General features: G+C 39.2%; 1 protein-coding gene across 2 annotated transcripts in view; it reads right to left on the reverse strand.

Moving 5' to 3' along the window:
• Window positions 1–15,040, reverse strand: part of skap1 (src kinase associated phosphoprotein 1) — a 176,943-nt gene that overhangs the window by 39,952 nt on the left and 121,951 nt on the right. For both annotated transcript variants that reach the window (XM_035403793.1, XM_035403792.1), the window contains exons 8-9: window positions 13,656–13,719; window positions 11,975–12,223 (exon numbers count right to left, since the gene is read on the reverse strand). In XM_035403793.1, coding sequence (XP_035259684.1) covers window positions 11,975–12,223; window positions 13,656–13,719 — 313 coding nt within the window. The remainder of the gene's footprint in view (window positions 1–11,974; window positions 12,224–13,655; window positions 13,720–15,040) is intronic.

The raw sequence follows: 15,040 nt of genomic DNA on the forward strand, positions 1-15,040 counted from the left end.
TTATTATTTTAGTTTGTAGTTTTGGTTTATTGTTTTTGCCCTGAACACGTGAGGGGGAAGGATGAAGGCGTTTTTAATTTATTTCATTTCGTGTTGGTGTGGGAGCGCTCTCTCCCTCTCCATGCAGCAACCGACAATCCACGCCCGGAACTGCCACATCTCCCTCCCAGGGGGGGTCACACCAGCGTACACATACACACACCAGCGTGTGACACACAGATAAGTTGTTTATGTATCCTACACCCAACCATACGAAATTGTCCCGGAAAGTTGCATTTTGACACATGTACATATGCAATGCGATTCATTGGCGCAGTTTTGCTGTAATTGCTCTGAGTACCCCTTTGTATTTCTCTTCATGTTCTTCAAATCACTGAATAAAAGTGTCAACTAAATAATTAGGACCCCCGATGTCCACAAAATGAATACGCCCTGGCAGTTTAGATGAGGTGAGCGCATGCTCTCAGATGGTGTTGTTGTCATACTGTTTGGCTCCATGGCCGAATGCCGAATAGTTGGCATTTTTTGGCATTGTGGTGGTGCTGTCTGCCTGTGACATTTAGAATTGTTCAGCCCTTGGTGGTGTCTAGACAAATATGCTGTTTCATGCATGCATATTTTAGTTTACTTTATAATCTATTTGGCCATATTGAGTTGTCATACAGATTTATTATTGTCATGCTGCTCCCAACTGGAATTACTGTAAATAGATTGTGTTTTTCAATTACTGGCCCCGACCCACGGCTCACACAGGCTAATATCGCCTATGTTCATACCTACGTTGGGTGCAATCGAACACAGCAGAATGATCAGTGTTAAATAAACTTTTAGTTTAGACTTAATGCAGATAGCTTATATTTGCATGCCTTTGGACTTATACAAAACTGTAAGAGTTGAAATTACACCAAACAGCTTACTGTGTATGACTCCACTTCAGTATGGACCCTTATAATAATGAAATCAAACTTGTTTTTCGCATTGACCACCCTGGGAAGGGTTACCCCCCCGGGCAGACGCACTCACTCAGACGGACAGCAGCACTGTCCCACCTGGGATCTGAACCCACAGCCGTTTGGGCTCAAGTGCTGTGTTTATCATTCCACGCCGTTCTGGTGCGGCTGTCGAGCCTGCGCCGCGTGCGGGTTCTGTGGGGGCATGGCCCCGTGCGTCCGGGGCCGAGGGACTCTGATTACGGGCGGGGCACCCTGCGGTCTCCCAGATGACAGCGATACCCCGCTGCTCCTGCTCCCACATCCATCCTTCTGCTGTCAGCCTGCCGATAAAGCTGGCGCTATGCAACCCTACACTTCCCACCACGCTGTCTTCCCTCTGCTTCCCGGAACGGCGGCAAAAAAAACCGCCTGACTGAGACACCTACTCTGACTCTGCAAAATGCGCACAGACACACACGCAGGCACACGCACATGCACAAACACACACACACACACACACAGGCACACGCACATGCACAAACCCACACACAAACACATACATACACACACACACCTACACACACATACACACACACACACACATGCACACGCACAAACACACACATACACGAACACACACACACACACATACACACACACACGCACACACACACACACACACACACACGCACACGCACACATACACATATACACAAACACACACATGCACACACATACACACATACACACACGTACATACACACAAACACACACACCTATACACAAACACACACACGCACGCGGGCACACGCACATACACACAAACACACACACACATACACATACACATATACACGCACATACACACACACGCACAAACACACATACACACACATAAACACAAACACACACGCGACGGACATAGACACACCCATAATGTATAGATTCTCTAGTGACACATAGAATGACTCTGGCAGATTCACACTCCCTGTTGCACAGCTCTTCAAATGAATTCTCCTCCATCTTTATTTTTCCCTTCCTGCTTTCCTTGCTCCCTCTAAGTTCCCTTTCTCTTCTCTTGGTGTTTAACTTGTTTCCACCATTCTCCTGACACAAAGTTTCAAAGTCACTTTAAGATGCATGAGGCCTTAATGGAGATTTATCACTCTGTCATCTCTGTTTTCTCTCCGTAAGAAGAGGAAAGTGTCAGGGCCTCTCGATGGCCATTTGCGGTGGCAGCATCTCATTTAGCAAAGCACAGAATGAAAACCTCAATCATTATCTCAGAGGACAGACCACAGAAAGACAGCAATTCTTTACAAACACCATCCTTTCATTTACAAGGTGATCTGACTCAAAGTTTACCAGAGCTGTAAAGCAATAAGAGATATAAGAGACTTAAAGACACACAAGAGACATAAGAGACATAAAGCAGCATGATACACAGATGTAAAATCACACAAGTGTCATTGTATGCAGATTTATCATATTTTAAATGTTAGGGACAGTAGTGTCCTGAAACAGCACCTTGCATAGTTGACCTCAGCTTGAACAAAAACAGCACAATACAGCCGAAAAATGCAAAAAAATTCAAAATGCTTTGGAAATGTTTAACTTTTAAAACATTTATCGATTCTTTATTGATGAAATGATTACTTGCATTACTGACCACTCTCATTTTCTAGCAATAATTATTCAAGTTAATAACCAGTAATAAAGCAAGCAGTGATTGGAATATCTCCTGTTCAGGGATATCCATCTTTGACCTTTGAGGCTACGGGCCTCATGTATAATTTTGATAGCATTGTTAACTTATTATTAATTAATAATTCAACTGAAGTGTGCAACTGTAATTGTGTACACTACTGTCAGTTTGATAGAAACTCAGCTGACCAGTTAGCCCATAACTCACGCCGCTGAGGTTCTACTGTACAGAGGTTCTACTCTACAGTAACTGTTTTCGGCAATGCTTACAGGCAATTAACAAAAATCAGAATTGTTGAATTCTGTATCATGTTACTACTTGAAGCCTCCTAACAAATAATACCTTTAATCATATTCATGGAAAATAATTTTCTGCTCTTTCCCTTGTTTTCACAATGCTCTGCAGTTTCTGAAAAAGACGTACTGCTACTAAAAATAAATGAAACACAAATATTCTGACATGCCTATACACTAAATTCATAACATTTCTGCAGAATAAAAGACATTTTTACTATGAAGCTCTCTTACTATCTCTCGAGTTAACAGATGGGGTGTTTACAATTCTTGGGAATTAATGAGCCCCTAAAATAGTCAATGTGGAACAATTTTTATTTGTATCCGTTAAAAAGATTCATACAGCTTCATAGATAGCTGACTTCTGACATCAATTATCTGAATAATAATTGAAACAATAATTTACAAAAATGAACACAAAATTGTTCATTAGTACAAAATAGTAAATATACGTACAGAAAAAGACATTGTGTGAACTAAAAACTCCTCCAAAATCAAGAAAAGAAAGGGAAGGACTCCTGGCTAGGGTAATGAGTTTCGAAAATTATCAGGAGATTTAATGGATTTCTTCCTTGGGAAGAGTCCCCTTTACATTTTATTTTAAATCTCAGCAGCTGATCAGATGGGTACAGGTGGTGCTTGGCAATGTGTGTCAGTCAGGCTGGTGCTCAGACAACATGCTGAGGGCCAAGCTTCAGAGACAGGGAGAGGAGAATTGTTTCAATATAGCAATTTGATTCAATTTTCCACTCAATAAAATTACCCATCAGTGCTGGTGGTGTTTGCCGTCCAGACTCCCTCATTTCCAGATTCCACTCTTAATTGAACCAGTTTATGTACTTGTCTCACGGAAATTGGAAAAATTTATCACCTGGAAAATGTTATTTTTTTCCCCGGCTGTGCGTTTTTAAAACTTCATTAAAATGATGAGCGACTATGAAATTAAATTGTTAACATTTGCATAATAGAAAAAAAGTGTTCCACCATGGTCTGGGTGAAGTGAATTACGGATGATGTTTCCTGTGCTTTGCTGCCATGGAAAGTCAAGATATTTCCCCGCTTTTTTTACTTTTTTCTTTTTAACTCCTGCTATATGCATTCCTGCATGCCCCCCAGGCATTACTCTGAAGCATCAATGAGGGGAAGTATTGGTCTAAAATGTCCAGTACAGATGTTTCCTCTGCATGTCTCCACTTCAATGGGATTTATGCAATTAAAGCATGCAGAAGGAAAAAAATGTCACATTAAAGAAAAACTGCTCTAATTTCCCCACTGTATTCAGGAGCAGTTAATAAGAATCCCTGCATAATTAAACTACTGAGATGGTGGCTGAGCTCTGCGTTGTTGATTATTGTCTCACCAATCCCTGATGAGGGCCAAGTGTGGGAACATTAAAGCATACGGAAACTCGTGATGAGGTTGAAAACCCTGTTATGATGTTGCCTCAACAATTGAATCCAGAATGATCTCACCTAAAGGAGACCAAGTTAAGGAAGTCACAGGGGAGCTAAATGGGATATTAGAGCATCTACAGGATATCTGGAGACAAAGGAGACACCGATGTGGCTTTCTGGAAACTTCCATAACAGCATTGACCATGGCACCTTTTCTGAATGTCTTATGCAAACATCCAGCTGTTTAAGTTATTTAATTGTGCAATGTAGGGGAAAATAGTTAAGGTACCTGGCATTGTGAAGCCAAGAGAATCCCTCCCTCTTCTCTCACTGACTGAATTCTCCCTTGAAATTGCATTCATGCCAACTGCATACTCTAAACTCAGGCTTTCACAAGATCCCAGTCATCTCTCAGTGAATCTAAAGGTTTCTGAGGATAACCTCAGCAGCTCCCTCCAAAACATCACTCCATATTATAGCTCAACACAGTCAATTAACTTGCCAGGAGTGTGCTAGCAGCATCATATATCTTGCTAGAGCTACAGTGCAGGGGCCTGGACTCATCAATCGAGCCACCTTGTAAACAATGTGCACTGAATCACCATATGTTCATCCCGAAAACCCTACTACAGGCAGAGCTGTGGCACAAATATCTGCACAGATACAACACTGTATGTTTACGGTAAACTTCCCAAGGAAGTGCTCATTAACTCTTAAGTTTTAGAGTCCTGTAAAAGGAATTATTGATATCACAATTAACATTTTGTACAAAAGTCAATTAATAATAGCTCATAGTGACAGCTAAGGATTTTTAATAAAAATGGCTTACAGTTAAAAAGGCATATATTAATATGCTGTAAACTGAAATTATTTTCTTCATAACTGCATGCCAATACATAGTTTATAATAGCACATTAATGAAAATATATTTAATATTTTAGCCCAAAAAAAAGATCATTAGTCCAAGTAAATTAGCAAAATCCCCTCTACTCAAGGAGAAATTAATTTGTATCGTCAGGTTGCCTATAGTCGGACACTTTGCCAAACCCAGACACGCTCCCTTGTGGCGTATGTCCCGTCCTTTTCATTGAAAATTTTGAAAGGACGTGGGCAAAAAAAAGTAGTTGTCCCGTATTTAGGGTAATTAAACTACCTTTGTGTAAAATTTCATGTCCATCCAAACATATATGGGCATATTACAAAGTGTTTAAGAAACATCACCCTGTCCGAGTGCATAATTCGGGTCAATTCGGCACTGGTGACGATATCAACGTCAAGTCAAGTCAAGTCAAGTCAAGTCAAGTCAAGTCAAAGTTTATTTATATAGCACGTTTACAACAACTTCAGTTGACCAAAGTGCTTGAACAAGCTTAAAATACCAAAAATGAATATAAAAGTAATAAAAATAAGAATAAAAGGAAACAATAAAACATAGTAATAAAAGAAATATATAGAAGATAAAAACAAGGTGACAAGCTCAGCTCGAATTGAATGCCAACGAGAAGAGGTGGGTCTTCAGCAGCGACTTAAAATATTCTAGAGTCTGAGCAGTACTTATATGAAAAGGTAGGCTGTTCCAGAGATTTGGGGCCGCTACCGCAAAGGCTCGGTCGCCTCTATTTTTGTGCCTATCGGTAGAGTTGACAGTCTACTCTTGCAGGCTTTGAATGGGAGTGTCCGTCTATGGGTAGGCTAGCTGTGCGGCTATTTTCCCATTAGGAAAACAATAAGGTTAGCTGACCTTACAATTCATATACAATGTGTATGTGTTTGTGACAAGTGGTGCTTTGATTCAAGCTGTTTATTTATCGGGTAAAAGTACCCATGTAAGGGAGGTGACTGAGGTGTCACTAATATTTTAAAAAGTACCAAAGCTCAGTAGACAAGGCTGCAGCTCTGAAAACTAACCAAAACAACTGTTGAATATTCATTCAAATACTTTATAGAATGAAAGTAAGTTGCAAAAGCAGAAATCGCACAAGTTAAGTATGCTACATCGTTCAGTTTGTAATAAAAGACAGGAGTGTACACTCAAAAGAAATTGACACAGGTAATAATTAATGAAATGCAATGAAAGCTGATTAAAACTCTGTCTGCCAATTGTGACATTACCCATGCTAGCATAGCTAGTTAAGAACACCTTGAAAGAACCTAAATGCTTGCTAGCCAGCAGCTAGGAAGCTAGGCTTAACTGGCTACCCCAGGAAAATTGGGAAGTGACAGCCTTCCCTGTGCACTCACCAGTAGAAGAGAGCACAGGCTCATCAAGTTATAAAACAAATGTGAAAAACAAAAGTTTAAAAAACAAAATAATATAGCATATGGAGGTGTGGGCTTGGTTAGTACTTGAATAGGTACTTGAACTTCTGCAAAGGTCCCATGGTACTTAACTTTACGAATAGGCAGTTCCCCCGTGTCCTAGCAAAATTAATATGTTTCTCATCTTGACCACCCAATCATCCCTCAGTTCAATTGGCTCAACATTCCCTCACTCTCCACCTAAGCTGACATGTGACCCTTCTGTTGCAAAATTGCTACTGTACATCAACTAGGTGGGTGCTACACATTGGTGGTGGTTGAAGTGAGTTTTCCCCATTCATTGCATGAAGTACTTTGAGAACATGAGATGAGAAGTGTGCTATACATTCATCCATCATCATCAACATGACAACTATGGAGCCCGGTTCTCCAGTCAAGGCACAATTGTCGATTCTAGCAGTAGCTCACACTGGTGGTGAAATAAGGCCTGTCCAAGTCCATTTCTGTAATTTTGTGAATAGAGACTGCAGCACACCAGTAAAAGAGGTTAGTTTAAAAGGGCAAAAATTAGCGGTGGATGTGGTGGGGGCTGGGTTCATTATGACCAATCAGGTTGACCACTTTCTTCCCTTTTAAACATGTGCATCAAAGTCATAACAAACAAAAGCCATAACAAACCTTTTCCTGTCTGATACATTCATCTGTGAGCTGCAGAGTCAACACATAAGCATTTATGGCACGTAAAAAAGCCTTGTCAGGAAAATAGGTTGTCAAGACAGCCTATGAAGATGAAGACATGGTGGCAATAGCTGTTCAATTTTGTTCGTTTACCACACTATTTAAGTGACCAAACACATTTTCCACTTCAATTACACTGGACGTCTTATTCTCCACAACAAACAAGTTGACATCCCAGTCCACCTTAAGTAACAATGTAATTTTGCCTTATCAATAAAAAGAACTGATACAAAAAGGCAAGCAATAAACTCAAATTAATCACTTGCCATGATAAGAAATCTGAATACTTAATTTGACAAAATGGTATGTCTCAGCATTATTGCTGAAGAATACAATTAGAAAAATACAGAATTTCATATAAAGAATCAAACACTTTCTCAAAGGGGGAATTCTAGTGAAACGCAATATTCACACAAAAAATTCATACATGCAAAGGAAGAGAAATATTTGATCACTATGAATTATCACAGAAACAGTACAGTAGTAGCACCCACCTATTATGGTTACTCAGTAGACACACTCAAATGCACTGAGCTTCATAATGTTTGGGACAAAGACAATTTCTTTTCCTTGATTTAGCTCGGTACTCCACAATTTTAGATGTGTAATCAAACAATTCAGCTCTAATGTGGTTAGAGTGCACATTATAGTTTTATTGGGTAGTTCTATACATTTTGGTCTCACAATGTAGAAATTACAGTCCTTTTTCCCACGGTGCGCAGGCAGGACTGCCGCCGTGTGCTATGCATGGCAAACTGTGGTCACTCACTCACTCACTCACACATGGACGACCTTTGAGGGACGTTTTGTGGGACGCATGCACAGGTGGTGCTTCGTTTAGTAGGACGTTTAGTAGGATGAATGCGCAGGTGGCACGGCACAACATTTTTAAGCACAGCTTTATCGTCTAACGCTACTTTAGCTAACCCTAACATGTTCGCGTTTTGCCTATTGTAGTTAACCTAGTTAGCGCGTATGGACCGCCTACTTTAGTTAACCTAGTTAGCGCGTACGGATGCTATCCTGCATGCATGAGTAGGAGCTAAGGACACACAGCTACAACCACCAATACAGATGTATGGACACACAGAGGACAACAAATAACGTTACAGAGGTGAGAACATGCCATAGCTAGCTATATAGTTAGTACAGGTGCGCTGTGGATCTGGACGGTTTCATGCTTGTTATATATAACCCCCCCCATTTCAGGGCACTGTAAGGGGCATAGTAATGTTATGTAAATTAAAGTAGTCATATTTAGTACTTTGCCACATATCCTTTACATACAATGACTGCTTGACAATGACAAGTCCGTGACTCATAGACATTAGCATCAACAGGTGCTGGTGTTTGGGTTCAGTCTCTTGCAGTAGGATGAAGCACCACCCAATGAGTTTGGAGGTATTTGCTTGAAGTTGAGCAGATAAGATGCTTCTGTGCATTTCAGAATTCATTCTCCTGCTGCTATCAACAGTTATATCATCAATAAATATAAGTGAGACAGTACCTATACATGCCCAAACCATAACACCCCCACCACCATTTTTCTGAAACAAATAAATCAAGTAAATCAAGTAAATCTTAGTCTCATCTGTCCACAAGAGCTTTTTCAAGATTTCCGCAGGCTCTTTTAGATATTCATTAGCAAACTTTAACCTGGCCATCCCGTTTTTGCAGCTAAATAGTGGTTTTGCATCTTGTAGCCTCTGTAATTCTGTTAGAGAAGTCTTCTGAGGACAGTAGTCACCAGCGTGTCTACATCACTGTAGAGGTCTTCCTTGGCCTACCATGCCGTTTACAATTACTGAGCTCACCAGTGCTCACTTTCTAATGTTCCAAACGGTTGATTTTAGTAATCCTAATTGGCACAACTGTGGTCCTCATGTTGACAAATGGCAATAACAGACTCCAAAGGCAATCGAAAGCCTAGAATCAAGTCTAGATACTGAAAACTTTCTTTCTTTCTATTTGTCCCAAACATTACAGTTTGCTGAAATGGGGGGACTATGTATGAAAGTTTTGTAATTTCTACATTGTGTATAAAAAAAATACCCTTGAATTAAAAGCTGAGAATGTACACCTTAAACACATTGTTTGATTAAATATCTAGAATTGTGAAGTACCGAGTCAAAATGTCTTTGACCCAAATGTCTTTGTCATTGTCCAAACATTATGAAGCTCACTGTTCAGTATGTGCAACAGAACACATTGCCTTTACTCTGTCCTGTGTTCTCATATGCATTGGGCATCATTTACTTGTTTTTTACTTTTTCCACTGTACATTTTTGAGTGTGTTATTGTGGAATCCTGCTGGGTACTTTAAGACTGTGAGCAGCTACTGAACTCTACACTCAGCTTTCTGTTATAAAGACAGTAAACATAAAAATCTAATTAAAAAATAAAATCAAACAGTTGCAAATTAAACCAAAGTCAGAGGGTCACTGAAAAGGAGATGTATGTTTGGATAGTAGATGCTGAAAAAACAGTTCTAACGAGTTCCTGATTATCGCTGGTTTGATTGTCCTTTAATTTAAACTAAGGTTTATGGCTACAAAATGAGAGTAGCCAGTTTAAAAATAAAGTAACAGTAATTTAAGTAACAATTTCCAGTGAAAGGACTCAAGTTATTTAAATTGGTGGAAGTTACCATCAAAGTATTTCACTTCTGATTAATTGGGATTTAAGAGATTGGGAAACTTCAATATCGCTGTGTCTTAAAGCTTGCAAACCTTGTTTATCCCATGAATAAAAACAATAAATGTAAATGTAAGGTAAGTATACACATTAAGCCCATGCACACACTAATTGCAAAAGAAAATGTCTGAAAAATGCTATCTTCTACAGGTCTGCTCCACAGCAAAGTTTTGGCACAACTTTCAAAATGCTCACCATGAAGTTGAACGTTTTAAAGACTATATATTTTAAGGAATTAAATGAAATGTAGAAATAGAAATAAGTAAAAAGGAGAAATAAAGATAATGTACAAAGGCAGAGGTAAAAGACACTAAAATGTAATGAACTAAAACATCTGACAAAGGGAAATGAGGCAGGCAAAATACAGGCCTAATCTATACACTGTAGAGTTGTTAATGTTGTTGTACAAGCTGATTTCATAAGGTACCAAAAACGCATGTAGTAAGAAAACTGTAAATGATTTGAAATGAGAGTATTTCAGAAATTATTAATTGATTAGCAGTGATCCATTGATTTGTAGTGTATATATAAGGCTACACCTCCCTTCAAAAGAAACCCACCTAGAGGCATATTACTGTATAGCCTGCAATTAAAGTGCATTCATTTTTTGTTCTTTGATCAACACAGCCAACCCTATGACTGAAAAAATCTCATGGTTTTTAAAAATTCATGAGAAATACAAAGTAACATAAATTATTTAGATAAATGTCCACTCTCTTAACATTACAATCGTTAATTTGTTTTACTGTGAATTGGCCACCACTTCTTCTCAAATTTAAGTGATTTACATTATTTCAGTGTGTGAACACCAAGGAGCTGTCATCTGTGAAAAAACACAGAATTAGCACAGAATTAGAGACCATCAGCAATTTTGAAAGAGCTGCGGGCTGGGCAAAAGTGTGCATGACAACATTATCCCAAGCACACCAAACTTCTGCCTGTTAGGTTAGCTAGTGCACCATCCATCCAGGCACCGAACGGGTCTGCTGTTGCTGCTCCCCCCCAACACACTCCACAATCTCAGCAGAAAATAGGCTAGAGCCATGCCTGGCTATCCAATTATGATATTTCAGTTTTGTATTGTTATCAATGTTATCAAACAATGTGGGATTTATCAGTTTTCGTATGTCAGTTTGTTCATAGGATCCAAACAAATGTAATGAGTACTCTACATGCTTGTACAAAGAAAACGGAATGTACGGGATATCAAGCCATGCCAACAAAGCATTTTTGAGTTAGAAAGAGTAGATGAAAATGTTAAGGCAAGCCAAAAGAAAGAAAAGAAAAAAAATAGCTTATGTACATGCTCTGAGGAACAATATCTTTGCAATATTTCCTTTCATAGATAGGGTGACAGGCTGAAGCTCTGTAGTATCACACTTTCAATGTTTCAGACATGTCCCTGACGGCCACAGTGTCTCTGCTATGCTTTCATTCCTGAAGCCTTGCACATGTTCTGTTGCACTTACCTATATTTTATTCAAAAATGGTGACCTATAGTGATCCTAACAGAGAAAGTATGGTTTATGTTGTGAAATGAATCCTGCGACTAGTGATGGTCCTCACAGTCCTAATGTCTGACATTAACAATTATCACAAACATCAACAGGTCTGGCTTTCATCCCAAGGTCAGTGCATGAATCGTCCTTGATATAATTAAAAATGTGTAGCTCATAGCTGACATCCCAGACAGGCTGTGCTGATACAATAAGTCAAACTGGGGGGTGTGGGGCATGCTACATTTGGTGTAGGTCTTTGGGGAGAAAAGTCCAAACAAGTGAAAACCCTGGGTAAGATTCAGCAGTATTTTCAACATTCAACAGAATGCAGTTAAAACTGCAGTGAAGACAGGCCTTTATTTCTTAAAATTCTGGATTTCTTAATGTGGCCCTAGTCAAAGGTGAAATTGTCTGTGGTGGAACTGTCATATACGCAGTGCATGAGAAGGGAGTATTTTACCTGGGAGCACCTCATAGATGTCATCATCCTCCTCATCCTGGTCTTGCACTCTTTGACTGCCCCATCGCTCCTCCTGGCTTCTCTGGGGGGTGATGCCTGGGGTGGGGGCTGGTGCCAAGGCCTGGGCGGGGCGCGGGACTGGGGGGCCAGCCGCGGCGTCAATGTCATCGTAGGTCTCCTCCTCCTCCTGTGCCTCTTCCTCCACCTCTTCCTCATCATCATCAAAGGGGATGAAGTTGGAGCTCATGTCTACAGTGGCACACAGGCGGCATATGGGATGCTTAGCTCCATTACTGGCATAATAATTCTATGTGTGTGATATCCATCCATCACTGCTAGAATCGGAACTTTCAAAGGTGCAGTCTAGGAATCACGGAACATGGAAAACCTGGAATATTGTTTGTAGTCTGTGGAAGTTCTTTGTGGAAGTTGAAAACTTTTGATAGTTCTCGCCATTCAGTATTGAAGCACGTGGAGAAGTGGAGACGTTATTCACTGGTTAATAATCAAAAGAAGCCTTTTGTCAGGCTCAAACACAGGAACAGCAAACAACGTAGCACGCTCATATACATATTCATATTCCAAATGTTCAGATATCGGTCAGTCAAAAAGAAAAATAATTCTTCACAGCGATGAAAAATTGTGACAATATAAATACATAAATAAATAAATAGCATTCAAAAGATTTTTAAAAATCTCTTGAAATAAATGACAGGAGATCTTGGGCTGAAGGTAAAACGACAGGAATGAGGAGGTGTCTGTTACTTCCCGCAAATCGCTGGGCGGGTCTGAGCCCATTCCGGGGCAGCGGCTGCAGTCATTGGATCCTGCAGATGGAGAGGGGCACTGATTGCGTGCGACTGGAGCACTGAAACACACGGTATCAGGTGGCCCCTGATACACTGCCATGGAGAGCTAAATCAATACGGCCCAAGGATAACCAGAAAGTTTGCAAATCAATTTCCAGTAAATAACATGTTGGTGGGCGGGGGGTGAAGGGGGTGGTGGTGGGGCGTTTGATGATGCAGAAGATGAGGAGGTTGAGAACAAGTCTGATTGGGTTATCTAGGATGGAGCTTTCTCGTGATCAGAAAATACCCTTGTGAGGAAAAAGTTTTGCTTTAAAAAAAAAAAAAACTAAAGCTGAATCTCAGTGCTGTAGCTTTTTAAAATGACGATGGCTAAAATTAGCAGTTTAAAAGGAAAGAACAAGCAAACGTGTGAATCTGAAGCTTAGGAAAGCCTGATTAACTGTGGACAATGGCAGACAGTATACTATTACCTCCTGATATGGATATCCGCTTGCTTTAATATATCATACTTTTCACATTCTGGAACTGATACAGTAAAAAATGATGAAGAAATGAAAAAGATTGAGTGACAGTTAAAATGACACAGCCATGGATGTATTACCACTGAAACAAACACTATGTGGTCAAGTCATAAACTGACATACTAGAGAAAACAAAAGAGCACAAGAGGAAATTAAGCAAAGAAAATGTAATTAATACATGATGCCCTTCCATAATTCCTCAAAACAAACCATTCAGCAGAGATTACTATCCAGGTGTCAATTAACGGACTCATATGCTGTAATATGTGTTTGCATTAACATTCTAAGAAAACGTAGATTGTCAATCTCTCAGTGAAATGACTCTGAAGATTTTTGGCGGAGACTCACCTTTTAGGACAAAGTTAATCTGATCTATCCACTCCCTGGCTTCTTGTTGACAGCTGGCGGTGAACTGCAGAAAAGAGCCTATCATCATTGTTGTTAGACTAAGGATTTTCACATTTTATTATTGAGAGTAAGGGCATAATTAATATTTCAACAAGCAAGAAATGGGAAAAAATTTTAAATGCATTGACACATGCTAATGTGTAAAAAGACAATATGTAGTATAGTATTTTTATATAGGCTATGTATATGTAATTGAATAATATTAACGTATAGGCTGTTTATTTAATGGAAAAAGCAATGCAACTAGCAGGAATTAACTGTTCTGCCCAGGTTTTGTACTGTACTTTTGTTGGAATTTTCAGCAATAATCCATCGACTTTCATAATATCTTATACATTTCTGGGTGGACAGAAAAAACAATCACTCAATGCTCAAGCCACTGAGCAATACACGTCTTTTGTTCATCATCCTGAATTCATCCTGAATATTCCCTGGCCAAGTAAACACACTGTCGCATCATTACTAGTTCATATGACGGAAATAAAAGCAGTGAACTAATTACAGAGTAATGTTGGTCTGACAGTAGCATTAACACTGGCCTCTGGTAGAAAGATGGTTAATGTCCCATTGCCGTGATGATAGCCATTTGCAACAGTTATAGAAATGAATAATGGGCTCCCCTGCTGTGCTTCTTTACAGTGAGTCAAAACTCTGAAGAACTCTTTGAACAACATTTTAAAAAGACCAACACTAACATCTCTATCCTGTTATCGACATCAATACCCTCTGTAGTGTATTAAAAATAGCAACTTTTGCTTCTAAAAAGTAATCACACTATGCCTAGTACAATGTTAGATTTATATCTCGTGTGGTCTTACGTTAACATTTAGTTTTCTGCTATGTGCTCAGAGCACTGTGCAACCCCCATTATCCACCTGATTCTAAAAAAGGATAAATACTGTTGCTAAACGTACGTTCATTCCTTAAACTCCTCAAAAAATCTTTATTTTCTTTTTTCTTTAATCTTTATTAAGTTTCTTTCCACCAAGTAATCAGTACTTAAACATCAGAAGTTTGTGAATGCTGCTCTTTAACATTTTCTTTATCATTTCTATTTAATTTGTCTGCAAACATGCCAAGCTGTGCTGTAAAATATATATATATTTTTAAATCTTTTATTCTTTTATTTTAACTTAATTATTGTCAGATAGTAAGCATCTAAAAAAGTTTTACAGCTGGCTAATATCAATGCTAGATGTAACTAGCTATCTGCTGGGTAATATAATCAGAAGTCAATGACTGTAATCATTTTTAATTTTATGATCTCTTTATTTCTTTTACATTTCAGTACCTTCAAGCACAAGCGAGGTACTGACCTGAATTTA

The sequence above is a fragment of the Anguilla anguilla genome, chromosome 2 (genome assembly GCF_013347855.1).
Source record: "Anguilla anguilla isolate fAngAng1 chromosome 2, fAngAng1.pri, whole genome shotgun sequence".
Taxonomy (NCBI): Eukaryota; Metazoa; Chordata; class Actinopteri; order Anguilliformes; family Anguillidae; genus Anguilla; species Anguilla anguilla.